The sequence below is a fragment of the Lissotriton helveticus genome, chromosome 1_1, assembly GCF_964261635.1.
Source record: "Lissotriton helveticus chromosome 1_1, aLisHel1.1, whole genome shotgun sequence".
Taxonomy (NCBI): domain Eukaryota; kingdom Metazoa; phylum Chordata; class Amphibia; order Caudata; family Salamandridae; genus Lissotriton; species Lissotriton helveticus.
In genome coordinates this window covers 1,604,353,352-1,604,372,277 of record NC_136057.1, presented here as the reverse complement: position 1 = coordinate 1,604,372,277, position 18,926 = coordinate 1,604,353,352, and the positions used below count along the sequence as shown (strand labels likewise).

General features: G+C 48.7%; 1 protein-coding gene across 3 annotated transcripts in view; it reads right to left on the bottom strand.

Annotated features, from left to right (window-relative positions):
• Nucleotides 1-1,706: 1,706 nt before the first annotated feature.
• TARBP2 (TARBP2 subunit of RISC loading complex) overlaps nucleotides 1,707-18,926 on the bottom strand; it is a 61,965-nt gene continuing 44,745 nt past the window's right edge. For all 3 annotated transcript variants that reach the window (XM_078687886.1, XM_078687879.1, XM_078687897.1), the window contains exons 7-9: nucleotides 9,624-9,751; nucleotides 5,490-5,682; nucleotides 1,707-2,837 (exon numbers count right to left, since the gene is read on the bottom strand). In XM_078687886.1, coding sequence (XP_078544012.1) covers nucleotides 2,680-2,837; nucleotides 5,490-5,682; nucleotides 9,624-9,751 — 479 coding nt within the window. In that variant the 3' untranslated portion in view covers nucleotides 1,707-2,679. The remainder of the gene's footprint in view (nucleotides 2,838-5,489; nucleotides 5,683-9,623; nucleotides 9,752-18,926) is intronic.

Sequence of the window (18,926 nt, the reverse complement as noted above, 5' to 3'; positions counted from 1 at the left end):
GTAAAATTCCAGCCAATGGGAAGAGGAGAGAACGAAAACAATAAAGAAGAGAAAAAACACGCCCCCGAATCTGGAAAAGACGGGGCTTGAACCGAGTGACGCCCCTCTCCTCCAATGGCTGGCCTCCGTTTAGGAAGCCAGCCAATGGAGAAGATGGGCGGGTTCAAGCCTCCTACTAAGAGACATTAATTCTCGGCTGCGCGAGCACTGCTGTGCAGTGCAACGCTAGTCCGAGACTTAAAAAGAGGGTACTCTCCCAGATAGTTTTAATTGAATTACTGCCTCTGCAACAATGGACGGCTAGAGTGAAAAACAAAAATGCGCTCCACCCTGTATGTTAGCCTGCAGCAGGGTGTAGAAGCGGCCCTATGATAAATCATGCAACTTACTAGTGGGCGAGTGCAGTATTTACAAACCCTACGGGTTTCCCTAACTCAGATTATGAAAAACTAAATGAACATGAAGGCTTCCCTTTTTTGTGAGTGTTTATTTGTACAGAGCTGCCATGGGCAGCACTCACTTCCTACTAGTCGCGCTGGCTGCCACCTCAAACCCAAAGTGGAGTCCGTGCATGGACTCCTCACTGGTGAGCCAGTTGAAAGCTTGGGGGGGGGGAGACCGTGCAGTGCAACCTGGTATCACAGGGTGAGATGAGGTGAACCTACACCTAAATACTTGACTAGATTGGTGAACTTTTACAGTCAGAAGGCACTTGGTGGGGATTCTTTTAAGAGGGAGGATTACAAAGGTGGGCAGGATCTGGCTCAAGGCCTTCATTCCCAGGAATCACTGAAACAGTTTACAGAACAAGGACAAAGAGGCAGCGACAGGACTCTTTCACCGGAGGTAGGGGTTCCAGATTCCAGTGGGCAATAACCGCTATTGTTAGCTGCAGACTTTGCCCTTGGATGACTCTTAGGGTACCTTAGTCTGGTTATTATTATGGTAGATTTGTGTTGAACCGAAAGTAAAGTGTGGTGTTTCAAAATAAAGTTGGATGGACATTAGTATATTGCACGTTATTGTTGTGCTCAGTTCTGAATGTCTACACCCAAACCATCTCCCGCTGTGAGCCTTGAATTACTCTACTTCGTTAACCTGAGGAGCATACGCTAAAAGGATACACGGTGTGATAAATTTTGGATCCATTAGTAGATGAGCCCCTGGGAAATGTAACGTAAAAGGCCCCATCTGACAACTGGTGCCCAGTAACTCCTACATGCCACATCCCCTCAAACCAGTCCCAGCTAAGCCAAATGAGCATAAGCGTGACACATTTACACACACCCCGCCAGCGAGTTGTGGGTACAAAAAAGGTGATTGTGAGGAACACTTTCAGGGGAACCCAACAATGGGTTTAAGTGGGTGATGAAGCTGGGCGGGATGCAAAAATGCAGCGACAGCAGAACAGGACGCGGGATCAAAAAAAGAACATAAATCACATCTGAGGACACTGAAGAAGGAAGGAAATTGGGTTTTGGAATGATACAAGACTGTGAGATTAACCCACACATGCAGTGTTTCTTCCCAGTGCAACACATTACATCCATGGTATAGGTAAACGTTTTGGATGAATACAAATGACTCATAACCCTCTTACTCACTGCTGAGACTGATAACTCACTGAGGTATGCATCTACCAGTGAGCCAGCCTGAGCTACCAGACTATCCAGTTCTAGAAGTGGCAATCCCTTAACACTGAAACACACGGTGCACAATTTGTTTATTTTTTTAAATTATTTTTTAGTTTTGTAACCAGAAATGCAGCAATGTCCAAGGTGGCATTTTTTTCACAGAAAAAAAGTTCATTTCCCCCAAGGAGCAAACTCTTACATTGCACAACCTAAAATGGCCAGCATCGTGTTAGAAAATGACAAATTGAGCACAAGTGACAAGGCTGCTCTATTCGCTCAGAGGCATGGTACGTGTTACCGCTTCAGCACACGTGGATTTGGGCACTTGCAACACATTCTGGGACTACTTGTACATATCTTTTCCAGGGCTTCTCATTTCTCAAACAGAGGCCCCTTTCCCAAGATTGTGTAAAATCTGGAAATTGCTTCCTATTTGGTGAAGTTCTTCCGAACGCTAAGATCATAGTGGCCTTCAGAAGCCCCTTACTACACTGAATGGAGTGGGAAATACCTGCTGTGGCAGGGAGTGTTGGTGAAACACTATCTTCTGCCAAGCAGCTGAACAGTTGGGTGATACTTTCTGCCATCAATCCCATTACTGTGGCAGCTGAATTTGGACTCGCATCCCTCTCTTAAGTTAATCTTCCAAAATTAATGACTGTAAGAGTTGACGAAGCAGTGGAGACCTGCCGAGTATGACTCATATCAGGTTTTATCACTAAGGAAATTACCTTCCTAAGAAACAACACAAATGCACGTTGGTAGGTACCTATCTACATATTATACACAAACCCAGCATACTTCTTCAGAGTTCTTTTTTTGGTCAAGTCCCCCATGCTCTTCCTCTCTTTTGAAGAGAGGTGGTGGGCAGTCTTTTGCCATGTTGAAAAGTCAGATGCTGCCCGACACCTTCCTGCAGGTTTTGGCTCTCCTTCCAAGCTATTTTTTTGGTTGGAAACAGTTGAAAGGAAGACTAATTCATTCATGAATTTTAAAAGTCAAGTGGGGGGGGGGGGGGAGCAACATTCTCGTCCCCCCCCTCTTTTCACTTCCCTACTGCCATTATTTTGAGGTATTGCAGGGCGTTGTGGGCTGCGTTGGCACGAGCTGCATCACGCGACGCTGCCGAGCCATGGCACACAGTGGTCGGCTGCGTCGAGAGCTCCACGAGGCATTGGTAGAGGCCGCTCAAGCTGCGTTCATCTGCAGGGGGTGTAAACCATATGAACAGGGATTAGAGTGCGCAAACAAACAGACTCCCTCTACATATGTATTTTTTTTTTTTTAACAGAGTTTATATAGCACGAACTTGACCCGAATCGGGTATCAGAAAGCTTTACATATCACCAGTTGCATTACACGAGGACACATTCAAATTTTGTTAGGCACGGGGAGATTACGTGATTTGCCCTGAATCACAGGATGTTCAGCGCCATTGCAGAAACTCAAACCCAGTCCCCCAGATTCGAGGTCGACCAACCTAGATGTCTCCATATATTTTTTATAACTGCTGAATGGTACTGCCTGCCAGAAGGGCTTGTTGGTTAGTTGGTAGTTACGTAGGATTTGACCTTGCTTGCTCACCATACCCAACCGCAACGCGGTGTGCCTTGTATACACATGGATAATGTACAACTACCATTCTCCTCGTCTACCCAACACTGTGCTTTAAACCATTCCTTCCTCAACCACCAACCCCATCTTCATCGAGGCATATAGTATCTGACTTACATATCTTGGGCAGTTCCCCTTTAAGCCATCTCAACACGTTGTCTTTTTTCATGGTCCCTTTGATAGGTTCTGGATCATGTTTTTCTTTTCTGTGTCCATCTTAATCCCAACCCCTTGCTCAGTCTACCCTTCCTGCATCCAGGGAGGGTGTATTAAGCTTACAGGCACTTGCTCCATCTTCTCCAACGCATTCAGGAAGCAGATACACTTTGCAGGGAATCCGCCGTTGATCCTGTTGATCTCCCCCTCTACTGTTGTCATCCAGAGCCGCTGGATGATAAAACTCCACGATTTACTCACTTCTGCCACACTCATATCTTTACCATTCCTTTCCTGCCATTAATACGTATAATATATATTCTTTAAAAAACAACAGTTACTTTTACAAAGCAACACCTAAAACACAGTTATATTCGCTAATAAGGTTAGAACTCTAATCTGTACAGAGAAGCTGTGCAAACCATAACTCGCACAGTTTTCTGTGAATTTCTTTTTCTTTATAATATACTACATCAAACTTCTACGAAACCAAACCCTAACCACAGCCAGGCACTGCACCCTGCCTGCTGCAAGCTGGATGCCTTTGACCAGGCGCAGCAATGCTGGGCTGTAAAACTTTACTTTAACAGTGGTTTTAAAGTGAATTTCAGAGTTTTTTTTTAACCAAACACTAAGGTGTTATAACCAATTCTAACCACAGCTTCACTTTCACCTCTTTTTTTTCACAAGTAGCTGTCGTAAAAGTACCCGCAGAGCTTCTATATCAGTGTCTCAACACCGCCTTATTATCCTCAGATCCCTCCCTGTCCTACCTCCTACGTCATCAAAGTAGAGTAAGTGGAAGTACATTGCTCATCTTGTCTCCTGTAAATGACCTATATGTGGACAGGTGACCAAGAATCACAAAAATGTAGGTCTACAGCACCACTGACTCCCTCCCTCCAGGTCTCTAATGGTAAAGCTCTACAGGTACTTCGTTTTATGTCCTTTCTCACTATACGCATTTCGTACATCCAGGTATCGCCTGTAAAATCTCTACAGGCTCAAGTTGACACCATCATCCTATCAATCAACACCTTTTCCAATTATTTGATGGGCTTGTAGCCAACTACTTGGGTAAGAATCTAAGATTTGTGTGGGTACTTTGCCGATTGCCTCCTTATCCGCTCCCTCTTTCACGCTCTTAACTATACAATGCTGTGCAATTAAAACTCTACACTTATCACCGGCCCACCATTTCTGTTGTACACAATCGTTCACCTATGCCAAGGTTGCGGATGTCACAGCTCCACAGAGCATCTATCAACGGTGTTGCTACAACTGCTTCGGTCTATCAATCCACTTCTCATGTTCTCTCACAAATCCCAGGTGGCTGATGTTCAAGCTGTACAGGTTCTTTGCTCCCAGAGTCTATCCTCTGATCATACTTCTAGGTGGCTGATGCAGAAATGCCTCAAGCACGACTCCAATATCTCTTTCAAACCATGTTCCCATTCTCTACTAGGAACCCAGAGTGCTAATGTAGATCAACAAGTACTTTTCTCAGTGTATCCTGTCCACCATCTCTCACTTCTGCATAGATAGCTTACGTTACAAGTCTACGATACACAAACGGTCCAGCCCTTTCCTTCCCCTCACCCACTTCTTGAGACATGTCCAGAGAGCTGCTGCAGAAGCTCTAAAGGTAACGTACTCACGTTGTCTCTGCCCATCCTTTCCTTCTCCATCGCAGATCTCCCCGCATTTGCACTCAGGTAACTGAGATTGAAGTTCTACATGCACTTTGAGCCCCAGGACATCGATACTCTTCTTCTCCTATCATAATCTCCGGGAGAGGTGTGGCACAGTGGCCAGAGTGGCTGACTCTAGAGCATGGAGCTCACGGTTCGATTCCCGGCAGCAGCTCAGCTCAGCACGATGTGACTCTGGGCAATAGCTCACTTAATCTCCCCGACGGCCCCCAGCTCCTTGAAACCTTAAGGGGTGATATGTTCGCGCTTTACAAGTATGGATTATTATTATTATAATGATCCTCACTTCTAGGATGTTGTCGGAAAATCTACGCAAGCACACATCCCTACAATTGCCGTTTTCCCCCACACACCCATCTCCTCCGATGCTCACCTATGTCCAGATAGCTGATGTTGAAGCTCTGCTCCTCAGACAGCTCCTTCAGAAGGTTGCAGAAGCCAGAGTTGAGGAGCCCCAGAGGCTGGTTCTTCAGATGCAGGATCTTCTCGCCGACTGAGTTCCGCAGAGAGTCCCACGTGCAGCATAGGCTCTTCCCTTTCACATTGTCATGCTTGTTATTGACCATCTGTACAGTGGGATGGAAGGTTTTAACAAAGTGACAAATAGCGTAACGAGATCTGCAATCTCTAAGCTCCCTCCGGTCTGTTGAGGCTGCTGGCCTTCTTTGCATGGGAATGCTGATAATCTCTGACTAGGCGGTGTGCAGAAAGGGGCTATTGAAGTGAGCTTGGGCCGTGTCCATTTGTCAAAGGCTGCTGTGCAGCCCAAAGGCAGAAGGAACTGAACAGGTACCAATAGATAGTTATGCTCACCTGTAAAGAGTTAGTTATGTAAAGAGTTAGTTATGCTCAACTGCAGAGCACCTTGCTGCACTATTTGCACCAAGTTTCAAACCACAGAACTTGACAAGTCTCTAAACGCACAGCACAATACTAAACATACAAAATCGCTTGCCATTACAGGCTTGCCAATGCTCGTGTAGATAGGGGGCATGTTTGGAAACATGGTTCAGGGGGTGTACTTGAAAGTCAAATCTATTCAGTAATTCAATATTGTGTGGCTAAGAAGCTGGTGCGATTCGGCCCTCCAGACGTCTGCAGCTGTTCGACTGTGAACACCTTGGTTACTTTTTGCCGGTCATCACCGCAACATTAACCCACACGCCCTCAACATCCTGGACTTCCAGAACCTCACATTTTCCAGGCTAAATCCCTTACTTTTGGTCAATACCTCCGCCGGAGCGGCGCCACCGGATGGGACGCCTTGATATTCGTAACCCTAGCTAATAGAGTGGTTGTCTCCCTCGCGCCCCAGTGCCGCGTTTCGATACCGGCTTCCAGTGCTTCCAGGGACAGCCATCACCGAGCTGGAACCGACCTATCCCTGGACCTTCCCTCATAATTAGGCTTGTACATTCAGGCAGTACATTGGTTGTCCTGATGATGATCCTTTATTTTAACATGATCGAAACGCCGTCGACAGTTGATGTAGTTTAAACACTAGTTCCCCACTGTGTGACATAATTACCTTTTTACTACATGAGTAAAGCTAGGTTGATTTATTTCCATTTCCTCTAGCGGCTCATAAATTGTAAAATTGCCTGAGAAACCTCCCACCTTGTGTATATTGTTTGTCTAGCCTTGTGGGTTGTTGTGGATACAGGACTGTGTCCCACTATATATGTGTTCTTCTAAAATTTCTTTCTATTTTTGTCATTTATTAAATCATAGGGTCCGGCTGGACACCTTACTTATTATAGCGCAGATTGTGGCCTATAATTATTTAAAGTCTGTATATTTAATTGCTAAGGACCGTTGTTGACTTATAATAAGAAGCGACGGAAAGGCACATTTGAAACAGACCTTTGAAGGCTCATACAGCAGAGTTTTATAACTCGGCCAGCAGAACCAACACAATAATTCAGGGTAGGCCCCAGTGTATAGGTGCACAGGAGTACCAAAACATTGCTTCAGGAAGCTGCTTTCAACCTCCAACACTCCTGCGCTAGCATCCCACAGGCTGTTCTCACATGATGGCTGTACTGAGTGGGAAACAAAGGCTCCAGTTATAGAGACATAGTCCACCAGACGGTGCAGATGGAAGCTTTAACTGCTCCAAAGTGATGCTACTTGAGAGGCATCATTTTTCAGTTTTCCTTAACCAAGCCTTTGACTAGAAGGTTTTAATTCAGAAAGCAGCCAAACAGGCATCCCTGTTTTTGGATAATAGTAACTGGTACAGCTCTCTCTTGCCCACTATAACTAGTCTGCCTCGAGGTAGTGGTGGGGTATGCTGGCGGTTCATTGGTCGTGCTCCAAGCAGCTAGGCTCTATGCTGTAGTTGGTTAAAATAAAATTGGTTGTTAACATTATTTTAAATGATTACACACTTTTCGTGTGGTCTGTCAACCGCAAGGTGTACAGTGTTTGGATTTCAATCTCGTCTTTTCGCAGATACCTTAAACAAAAAAAATCAGGCATTGCAAGAGATAATTACAAGCCATACCAGTTGTCTAATACGAGTATCATTATGTGTTTACTACATCTATTCATATCAGAGCTAAGATAGGTTGACATGAATGTGAGACTTAATTTAAAAAAAAAATTTAATTTGTATTTATTGAGCCAATGTTCAGAGAAGCTACTTGGTGCTTCGGGATAAGCAAAAGAATTGATAAAAGAACATAGGTGCAACGCTCAAACTTGTATTCTTCAAAACGTCTCCATATCCAGTTATGAATCTTTTCTTGACTGTCTATGGTAAAACATGGCAGGTGGTACATGCCATTAGTTATCATCACACACCTTAACCAGTGTGGATAGTATATCTCTAGTTCTTTAAGGTGGTGTGCCATGATTTCTGACTGCAAGCCTTTGAAGTAGTGTTTCCTAAACAGTGATTTCAACGGCTGGCCTACCCTTTGCTTTGCAAATTCTCTGGATGGCTTCAGTTATTCAGTCTGTTCGGTGTCCAGTCATCTCTGTGACCTCAGCCCAGTACTGAGCCGTACAGGTCCAGAACGAATGAATGAGGTTTGGTTGTCAGAGTAACATTAGGCTATATATTAAAGGACTAAGGATGGCTCCTGTGTGGTGCAGTAATTTATATTGAATGAACTTAAATTGGGCTTTTCTGTACACTGCTTTCAGGTAACCCTGAACCCACCTCCATTCTGCATTTGTCAGACACTTGCCCGTATTTGCATAGCACACTTTTTTCAGTGTTTGAAGAAACGCTCCATTAATGGTCATTAGAGCTGAATACATCAGGGTCCCTGCTTTCCTACCAAAGTCATAGATGGTTTGTAATACAGTAGGTGTCTTACGCGCCTCTGTAACGCAGGCCCAGATAAGTTAAAGAGTACTGGTTCCAGGGTTAAAGGTTAATAACTGACCTGCAGGTATGAGAGGTCCTTCTACAAGGTCCGGTACATATGCCTTCCCGCGAAGGATTCTGTTCCAACACTGCTTGGCTATAAAGAGCACCCTGGACAAACCTTGGCATCCCTGCCGCCTCGCACTGAAGTGTCAGCAGCACCATAGCTTCAATTGTCTCTGTCATGTATCGTTTCGTCGGGCTACTCGTGTCTCCCAAACACCTGACTACTACCTGTGGTTGACAAGATAATAGAGCTGGATGTCAGGCATGTTTAGTCCTCCCAGAGCACAATTAAAGCTTAGCTAGAGACAATGTGTGCCTTTGGCGTCCCCAAAGGATGTCAGTCCGCGTGGTGTCTATTTTAATAAACCATTGCTGGGGCAAATACACTGGGACACTCCTGAGCAAGTCAAGGAAACAGGGTGGCGCTGCCATTTTTATTACAGCGATTCAGCCTATTGTGAAGAGGGGCAGCTTCTTCCAAATGGATGCCAACGTCTAGATGTTTGAGTGCGTCTCCACCAAATTTCTAGCTACTAGTGCCTCATCTGTGTGGAAAATCTGGACGCCAAGACATCTGAAATTGGTGCATTGTCAGTTGCTGATCAGGCAGCCTGCTAGGGTCTTCCCTTGGTAGGGGCTTCAGGGGGGGAAAGCAGTGATTTGTTGGTGTTCCCCTTCAGCCCAGATTCCTCCCCAAAGTGATTCAAGTGTTCCTGCACTACATCCACTTCAGCATTCTTTAAATTCAGAAGTACATTGTCCACATATCGAGAAACACAATATGTGTATAGAGACCTACTGCACTTCGGCTGCCCAATGGAGGTCTGAGAGGTCCATGCCCAGAGGAGCAACTTTGCACTGCACAAAGTTTGCTTTCCCACTGCCTCCTCACTCTCACACCATTTATCTACACAGTTCTGTACCCATGTCACACATGCCAAGAGGACTTAATATGCAGAAGTTGTTAACTCCATTTTAGCCAAACAAATGTGTCCTTTTATTACTTACCATACTGTACTTAGGAGTGATCTTGTGATTTTGGCAATATACCTGATCACTGAACTTGGCCTAAGAACTTTTGCACTATGGACTTTAATCAGTTACAGTGGTCTCTTCAATACGTACCATAGAAAACTGGTCATCCTCCGTCTCTGGCTCTCCACCATCCCGCTGCCCAGTGGGCACATTGTGGATCCGCACTAGCATTTTGGCTGCTGCATTCCTCTTCGCTAACTTTTTGGATGTGCCACTTCCTGCAGGGACAGGAAACAGAGGTTAGCGATTGGCACAGAAGACTTGACTAGCAGGCTAAGGAGGAGAGAATGCAGGGTAGTTGGAATTCACAGTCTAGTTTGGCTGTTTCCCCTACAGGGTGTTGCACTCCTGCAAGATCAAAATGAAAGAACGCAAAAGCCCAAACATGCTTCCTTGATGAATGACAATCCTTGTGGAGGTTCGGCAGGGAAAATGTCGTTGAAGGAAAGAGAGCAGCACACTCAGATGAAATTATTGGTAGTGAGCGATCCTTACATAAAACCACTCAACACACAAAAAATAATAATTATATACATACATATATACATACACACATACATACATACATACATACATACACATATATATATCCTACTGGCGGTCGCCAGTAGGTAGTTATAGTTAGGATTGGCTACCATAGGAAATCCGCAACATTCTATTGGGAATAACTCTGGCGCCGCTTGAGGAATTTTTGTGTAATTTTCCAAAATTTTGGCCAGCTCCGCTGCGCTCCGGGGGGGATTCGTGAAGTGGGGGCTGAGAAAAAAGGGGGTCCCAATACATGTTTTCCCCATGTTAATTTCCATAGGATGGTCTGACAAGTCTACAGCCCGAACCGCTGAACGGAATTACGCCAAACTTGGCAAAATTGTAGGGACTGGTACGCAGATGTGCCTTTGCTATATTTGCTGAAAATTGTTCCAGTGTTTTTTTTGAAAATTAACTTCAAAAACACATATATATCTATAGACGCGCTCCGAGCGCTCTCCGGGAGTGCGCGAGCAGAAAGCTGATTGGCTGTCGGGTGTCTGTCAACATTCTAAACAGTCCGGAGAGTCCGCCATCTTGTGTCTCGGTAGAATCGAGATACAAGAGGTGAAAAAGAAAGGGGGAAATAATTAAAAGGGAGCAGAGTAGATCCCCCCTGACCCCGTAGGTTTTCTGAGGGGGGCCTAGAAGAATTCTTAAGGGCAAAAAACATTTTTTTTTTAAATTTTCGCAGGGTAAGCGCTGGGTGCGCTCTCCGGTACGCGCACCCTGAGCGCACCACGGGTAAAAACAGTGTAAAAAATTATAGTAAAAAAAGTAATTTCCAGCAATGCATCCTTTCACGTGGGGCAAGCCCCATGTAAAAGGGCCTGCGTCAGTCTTACGCCTGCTGTGAGGCAGGCGCAAGATTTTGACGCAACGGTGTCCTAAAAGTGACGCAATGAAATCTCATAGATTTCACTGCGTCACTTCTACGACCCTTCCTTGCGTCAATACTCCCCCTTTGCATACATTATACCTGGCGCAGGTATAATGTGGCACAGGGGTTTACAAAGTGACGCATCTACCTAGATGCGTCACTTTGTAAATATGACTCAACAAGGTGCAATTTTTACACCACTGGTGCGTCACAACAAGTGATGCACCGGCGGCGTAAAAGTGACGCATAGCGCACCACAGGGCAAAACAGTGTAAAAAATTATAGTAAAAAAATAATTTCCAGCAATGCATCCTTTCACATGGGGCTTGTGTGAAAGGGCCTGCGTCAGTCTTACGCCTGCTGTGAGGCAGGCGCAAGATTTTGACGCAACGGCGTCCTAAAAGTGATGCAGTGAAATCTCATAGATTTCACTGCGTCACTTCTACGACCCTTCCTTGCGTCAATACGCCCCCTTTGCATACATTATACCTGGCGCAGGTATAATATGGCGCAGGGGTTTACAAAGTGACTCATCTACCTAGATGCGTCACTTTGTAAATATGACTTAACAAGGCCCTTTTTTAACACCACTGGTGCGTCACAAAAAGTGACGCACCGACGGCGTAAAAGTGACGCATGGCCTCATAAATGAGGCCCTCAGTCTTCTACTCTCACTTTTTCTTTCACTTTCTCTGTCTCTTTACTCCCTTACTCACCTTGTCTCACACTTACTTGCCTTTATCCAGTCTGTATCTCCACTCTTTCCTAAACATCACTGCTCTTTTCTTACCCTTCCACACCCTCGTTCCTTTACTACATTTTCTTCACTTATCCTCATTCCCCATGTTCACTCTCCTTCTCCTCACTCACCTCCCACACTCACCTTCTTTCAGTCCCCCTACTTCACTTCCCTTCCCCTCTCGTCCCTTTCTTTGCTTTCTCACTTATTTTCCTCTCCTCTCTTACTGCACTCCACTTCAGTTACTCTTTTTCATTTTTTTTTAAGAATACAGCTCTTTTTTGAGAATTGGAGGTAGTTCTAAAAAGAACTTTTTTTCCCCTTCTTTTTTCTTTTTTTTCAACAAAAACAAAAACAGGGAATGGCAAACTGCTCAACAGGAGCAAAAAAAAAAATCCAAATTAGGGCTGGGGACGGCAGCGGTAGTTCTCCAATGCTCGAGCAATGAACAAAATACTTTGTTCCCCGTAACAAAGTAGGGCATCACAATGTTTGCATTTGATGGAGGCCTCATTAAAACAAGCATTTGCAATGCAATAGGTCTCGTATTTGCGAGATTTTGAGAGCTACTGGCATTCTAAATGACAATGCCTTCAATTTATGTGTTTTGACAACCTGCAAGCGGTGCATAAAACACGCCCTTTCTACTTGTAGTCCTTGTTGACTTAACCCCTTCCACGCTGATGACGAGCTGGGCTCGTCATGAGGTAGCCTCCTGCTACGCTGATGACGAGCCCAGCTCGTCACGTAAAATGCGGTTTCGCAAAACTCCGCGTACGAGCGGAATTCCGCCCGCACGCATGCGGTTAATAGCACCAAGAGATTTTGTTTTGGTAGTGTTTGTTAATGCTATACGAATGGTCATTTAAAAATAATTGCATTAATAAGGATTATAATTATTAATATGAAGGAGGCTCTTCCTGTATTGAGACTAATGGAAGCTTGCCTGCTACGGTTTGTGCTGTATCCTGGTGTGTGAGAGAAACAAGCAGTGCTGCTGTCAGTGCTGGAATATTCGACGTGAGGGAAGCTTGCACAGCTGCTGCCTGTGTTGTAACTGTTCTCTATGCAGGGGATGGTGTTGGGGAGGGGGGAGTGTGTGTGTGTGTGTGTGTGTGTGTGTGCGCACCCGCCCTGCTGCTGCCTGTGCTGCACCTGTTATGCAAGGGATGCTTGCACTGATGCTGCCTGTGCTATATCTGTGCATGTGTGTGTGTGTGTGTGTGTGTGTGTGTGAGAGAGAGAAGAAACAAGTAGAACTTCTGTCTGAGCTTTACATGTTTTATGTGTGAGGGAAGCTTGCACTGCTCCTCCCTGTGCTGTACCTGTTCCATGTGAGGGAAGCTTGCACTGCTGCTGCCTGTGCTGTACCTGCTCCATGTGTGAGGGAAGCTTGCACTGCTCCTCCCTGTGCTGTACCTGTTCTGTGTGTGAGGGAAGCTTGCACTGCTGATGCCTGTGCTGTACCTGCTCTGTGTGTGAGGGAAGCTTGCACTGCTGCTGCCTGTGCTGTACCTGTTCTATGTGTGAAGGAAGCTTGCACTGCTGCTGCCTGTGCTGTACCTGTTCTATGTGTGAGGGAAGCTTGCACTGCTGTTCCCTGTGCTGTACCTGTTCTATGTGTGAGGGAAGCTTGCACTGCTGTTCCCTGTGCTGTACCTGCTCCGTGTGTGAGGGAAGCTTGCACTGCTGTTGCCTGTGCTGTACCTGCTCCGTGTGTGAGGGAAGCTTGCACTGTTGCTGCCTGTGCTGTACCTGCTCTGTGTGTGAGGGAAGCTTGCACTGCTCCTCCCTGTGCTGTACCTGCTCCGTGTGTGAGGGAAGCTTGCACTGCTGCTGCCTGTGCTGTACCTGCTCCGTGTGTGAGGGAAGCTTGCACTGCTCCTCCCTGTGCTGTACCTGCTCCGTGTGTGAGGGAAGCTTGCACTGCTGCTGCCTGTGCTGTACCTGCTCTGTGTGTGAGGGAAGCTTGCACTGCTGCTGCCTGTGCTCTACCTGCTCTGTGTGTGAGGGAAGCTTGTACTGCTGCCGCTTGTGCTGTACCTGTTCCATGTGTGAGGGAAGCTTGCACTGCCGCTGCCTGTGCTGTACCTGCTCTGTGTGAGGGAAGCTTGCACTGCTCCTGCCTGTGCTGTACCTGTTCTGTGTGTGAGGGAAGCCTACACTGCTGCTGTCTGTGCTGTACCTGTTCTGTGTGCGGGAAGCTTGCACTGCTGCTGCCTGTGCTGTACCTGCTCTGTGTGTGAGGGAAACTTGCACTGCTGCTGCCTGTGCTGTACCTACTCTGTGTGTGAGGGAAGCTTGCACTGCTGCCGCCTGTGCTGTACCTGTTCTATGTGTGAGGGAAGCTTGCATTGCTGCCGCCTGTGCTGTACCTGCTCTATGTGTGAGGGAAGCTTGCACTGCTGCCACCTGTGCTGTACCTGTTCTGTGAGGGAAGCTTGCATTGCTGTTGCCTGTGCTGTACCTGCTCCGTGTGTGAGGGAAGCTTGCACTGTTGCTGCCTGTGCTGTACCTGCTCTGTGTGTGAGGGAAACTTGCACTGCTGCTGCCTGTGCTGTACCTACTCTGTGTGTGAGGGAAGCTTGCACTGCTGCCGCCTGTGCTGTACCTGCTCTATGTTTGAGGGAAGCTTGCACTGCTGCTGCCTGTGCTGTACCTGTTCTATGTGTGAGGGAAGCTTGCACTGCTGTTCCCTGTGCTGTACCTGTTCTATGTGTGAGGGAAGCTTGCACTGCTGCCGCCTGTGCTGTACCTGTTCTGTGAGGGAAGCTTGCATTGCTGTTGCCTGTGCTGTACCTGCTCTGTGTGTGAGGGAAACTTGCACTGCTGCTGCCTGTGCTGTACCTGTTCTATGTGTGAGGGAAGCTTGCACTGCTGCTGCCTGTGCTGTACCTGTTCTATGTGTGAGGGAAGCTTGCACTGCTGCTGCCTGTGCTGTACCTGCTCCGTGTGTGAGGGAAGCTTGCACTGCTGCTGCCTGTGCTGTACCTGCTCCGTGTGTGAGGGAAGCTTGCACTGCTCCTCCCTGTGCTGTACCTGCTCCGTGTGTGAGGGAAGCTTGTACTGCTGCTGCCTGTGCTGTACCTGCTCTGTGTGTGAGGGAAGCTTGCACTGCTGCTGCCTGTGCTCTACCTACTCTGTGTGTGAGGGAAGCTTGCACTGCTGCCGCCTGTGCTGTACCTGCTCTATGTTTGAGGGAAGCTTGCACTGCTGCTGCCTGTGCTGTACCTGTTCTATGTGTGAGGGAAACTTGCCCTGCTGCTGCCTGTGCTGTACCTACTCTGTGTGTGAGGGAAGCTTGCACTGCTGCCGCCTGTGCTGTACCTGTTCTATGTGTGAGGGAAGCTTGCATTGCTGCCGCCTGTGCTGTACCTGCTCTATGTTTGAGGGAAGCTTGCACTGCTGCTGTCTGTGCTGTATCTGCTCTGTGTGTGAGGGAAGCTTGCACTGCTGTTGCCTGTGCTGTACCTGTTCTATGTGTGAGGGAAGCTTGCACTGCTGCTGCCTGTGCTGTACCTGTTCTATGTGTGAGGGAAGCTTGCACTGCTGCTGCCTGTTCTGTACCTGTTCTATGTGTGAGGGAAGCTTGCACTGCTGTTCCCTGTGCTGTACCTGTTCTATGTGTGAGCGAAGCTTGCACTGCTGCCGCCTGTGCTGTACCTGTTCTGTGAGGGAAGCTTGCATTACTGTTGCCTGTGATGTACCTGCTCCGTGTGTGAGGGAAGCTTACACTGTTGCGGCCTGTGCTGTACCTGCTCTGTGTGTGAGGGAAGCTTGCACTGCTCCTCCCTGTGGGGACACAAGAGGTGCGGGGAGGGAGTGCTTGTGGGGGGGGGGTCCGGTGAGTTGATTGAAGGAATGATGAATTTGCGACGCCATGCAAATGACGTTAGCTATTCCGGCTCCTCTGACTGTCATTGTGTGTCCTGCTGATGTAGTGATTGTGCTGACGGCAGAATGTTTGCGTTGGTTAAGGCTGGGTATAGCTGAACGCTATGTTCTGGGTCAGTTTTGAATGAATTTATCGATCTTCCTTCTTTTATGAATTACGAGAAAATGGCAGGATCTGGGAGTCTGCATCGATTGGGGTAGATTAAAATTGCATTATGCTCCCTTTCACCTTTCGTCGTGAAGAACAAGTTACTTACCTTCGGTAACGATATATCTGTAAGAAACAGTAGTTAGTATTATATTCCTTACCTTAGAATATACCCAGGCGTCAGTCTGGATCCGGAAACGTTTGCGTAGCAGTAAATGGTCCGTTTATGTACCGCCCGTCCCTTCTTCGCACCCACGTAGCCAACAAACAGTTGGTCATCCACCCGGAACTGGCGTGTGCGATCCATGTAAAATGAAAGTGCACGTTTTGGGTCCAGACGATGGAGCCGCTCTTCTTCCTTTGAAGGATGCGGAGGCGGGAAGAAGGAGGGTAAGGTGATGGACTGCCCGATGTGAAAAGCAGAAACTACTTTGGGCAGGAAAGAAGGTCTAGTTCTCAGAACCACCTTGTTTGGATGAATGGACAGGAAAGGAGGTTTGACAGAAAGAGCCTGGAGCTCACTCACTCTCCTGGCAGAGGTGATGGCAACCAGGAAGGCCGTCTTTAAAGTCAGGAGACGGAGAGGACAGGAATGAAGCGGCTCAAAAGGAGCGCACATCAAGAAGGTCAGAACCAGGTTCAAGTCCCACTGAGGCATCACGAACGGAACAGGTGGATACATGTGCGTGATGCCCTTCAAGAATCTCGTTACAATAGGGGACTTGAACAAAGAAGGTTGATCAGGTAGCCTTAGAAAGGCCGAAAGGGCAGAAAGGTAGCCCTTGATAGTGCCCAGAGCAGAGCCCTGCTGGGCAAGAGAGAGAAGAAAGAGGAGAACCTCGGAGAGAGGGGCAGAAAGGGGATCCACAGCCTTTGCTGTGCACCATGCCACAAATCTGTTCCACCGGCAGGCGTATACCGACTTTGTGGAGGGACGCCTGGCAGCCAGAATCACATCACAAAGTTCAGGAGGCAAGTCAAATGGCCTCAACTGTCGCCGCTGAATCTCCACGCATGGAGGTGGAGACTGGACAGGTTCGGGTGGAGGACCGTCCCCTGTTGCTGCGACAGAAGGTCCTCCCGAAGGGGCAGGCGGATCGAGGGACCGACTGACATGCTGAGTAGCTCGGGATACCAGTACCTTCGAGCCCAGTCCGGAGCCACAAGGATAACTTGGGCCCGGTCGCGCCTGATCTTCTTCAGCACTCTGGGCAGAAGTGGTATAGGCGGAAAGGCGTACAACAGACCGCAACTCCACTCGCGCCGAAAGGCGTCGCCGTGCGAGTGCCGTCTTGGAAACTCCAACGCGCAGAACTGATGACATTGCGCGTTCTCTTCTGTGGCGAATAGATCTAACCAAGGCTGTCCCCATTGCAGAAAGAGGCCTTTCGCCACGTCCGAGTTCAGACGCCATTCGTGATCCACCGAGCACCGACGGCTGAGTTCGTCCGCCCTGGCGTTCAGAGAACCTGCCAGGTGTTGAACCGTCAGAGTCACGCCCTGACGTTCCAGCCATTGCCAGAGACGTAGAGCCTCCTGGCAAAGGGTCCACGACCCCACTCCGCCCTGCTTGTTGCAGTACCACATGGCGGTGGTGTTGTCCGTGAACACCTGCACTACACTCCCGTTGACAAATGGGAGGAATGCCTTCAGTGCTAGGCAAATCGCCCGCAGCTCCAACATGTTGATATGGAGCCGGGACTCCGCCGGAGACCAGATGCCTCTGATCTCTGCCTCTCCCAAGTGGCCTCCCCAGCCCTGGAGGGACGCGTCCGTCACAACTACGTGCTCCGGTTGGGGAAGGGAGAGGGATCTGCCTCTGACCCAATCGCGGTCCGTAAGCCACCACTGCAGTTGTCTCGCAGTGCCCTCCGAGATCAAGACATGGTCGGACAAGTTGCCCCGATGCTGGGCCCACTGAAACTTCAGGTCCCACTGCAGAGCCCGCATCCGCCACCGGGCGTGATGCACCAGAAGGATGCAGGAAGCCATCAGCCCCAGCAGCCGCAGCGTCAACCTGACCGAAACCCGAGATAACGGCTGAAAGATGGGAATCAAGGCCTGTATGTCTCGGACTCGCCGTTCCGGAGGATAAACCCGAAACTGTGCCGAGTCGAGAACCGCTCCGATGAAAAGGAGCTTTTGAGAGGGACACAGGTGTGATTTCGGCACATTGATGGAAAACCCCAGCTCGTGCAGGAGGTCTGCCGTCATCTGAAGGTGGTGGACGACTGTTTGGGGCGAGCCCGCCTTCAACAACCAGTCGTCGAGGTAGGGGAAGACTGAAACCCCTAACCGGCGCAGATGAGCTGCGACCACCGCCATCACTTTCGTGAACACCCGTGGGGCGCTGGTAAGGCCGAATGGGAGCACGATAAACTGAAAGTGCTCGTGGCCTACCGTGAACCGTAGGTAACGCCGGTGGGCCGGCAGGACGGGGATGTGAAAATACGCATCCTGCAAGTCCAACGCTACCATCCAGTCTAGCGGGTCTAGAGCAGCCAAGACCTGAGCCAAAGTCAACATCTTGAACTTCTCCTTCCGGAGGAAGCCGTTGACGTTCCGTAGATCCAAGATAGGACGTAGGCCCCCTTTGTCCTTCTTGGGCACCAGAAAGTAGTGGGAATAGCAACCACACCCTACTTCTGGCCCAGGAACGCGCTCGATGGCCCCCTTGGCCAAGAGGGCCGTAACTTCCCCCTGCAGAAGTGTCAAGTGGTCCCCCGACACACGGTGGTTCTGCGGTGGCATGGCTGGAGGAGAGGTCTCGAAGGGGAGGGAGTAGCCCCTTCGGACGAGCTGCAGCACCCACCTGTCCGATGTGATCGTGCGCCAGTGGCAGAGGTGATGGCGAACCCTGCCGCCTACCGGCGTCACATGGGCCTGAAAGCACGGACTAGGAGGATTTAGAGGCGGAAGCTGCGGGGGGAGGTGTGGCCTGACCTCGCCGCTGTCCCCGACCGCCACCACGGCGGTTCCCACGGCCGCCGCTGCGTTGAGAAGTCTGTTGCGGCGCGTGGCTGGCAGCACGTGTGGGACCGCCCCTTCCGTGGCCACGAAAGGAGCGAAACGAACCAGTTTGCTGGCGCTGGGTCGAGAGACCCAAGGACTTGGCCGTGACCCTGGAGTCCTTGAAGCGTTCCAGCGCGTGGTCCGCTTTGTCGCCAAACAGGCGACAGCCATCAAACGGCATGTCCATCAATG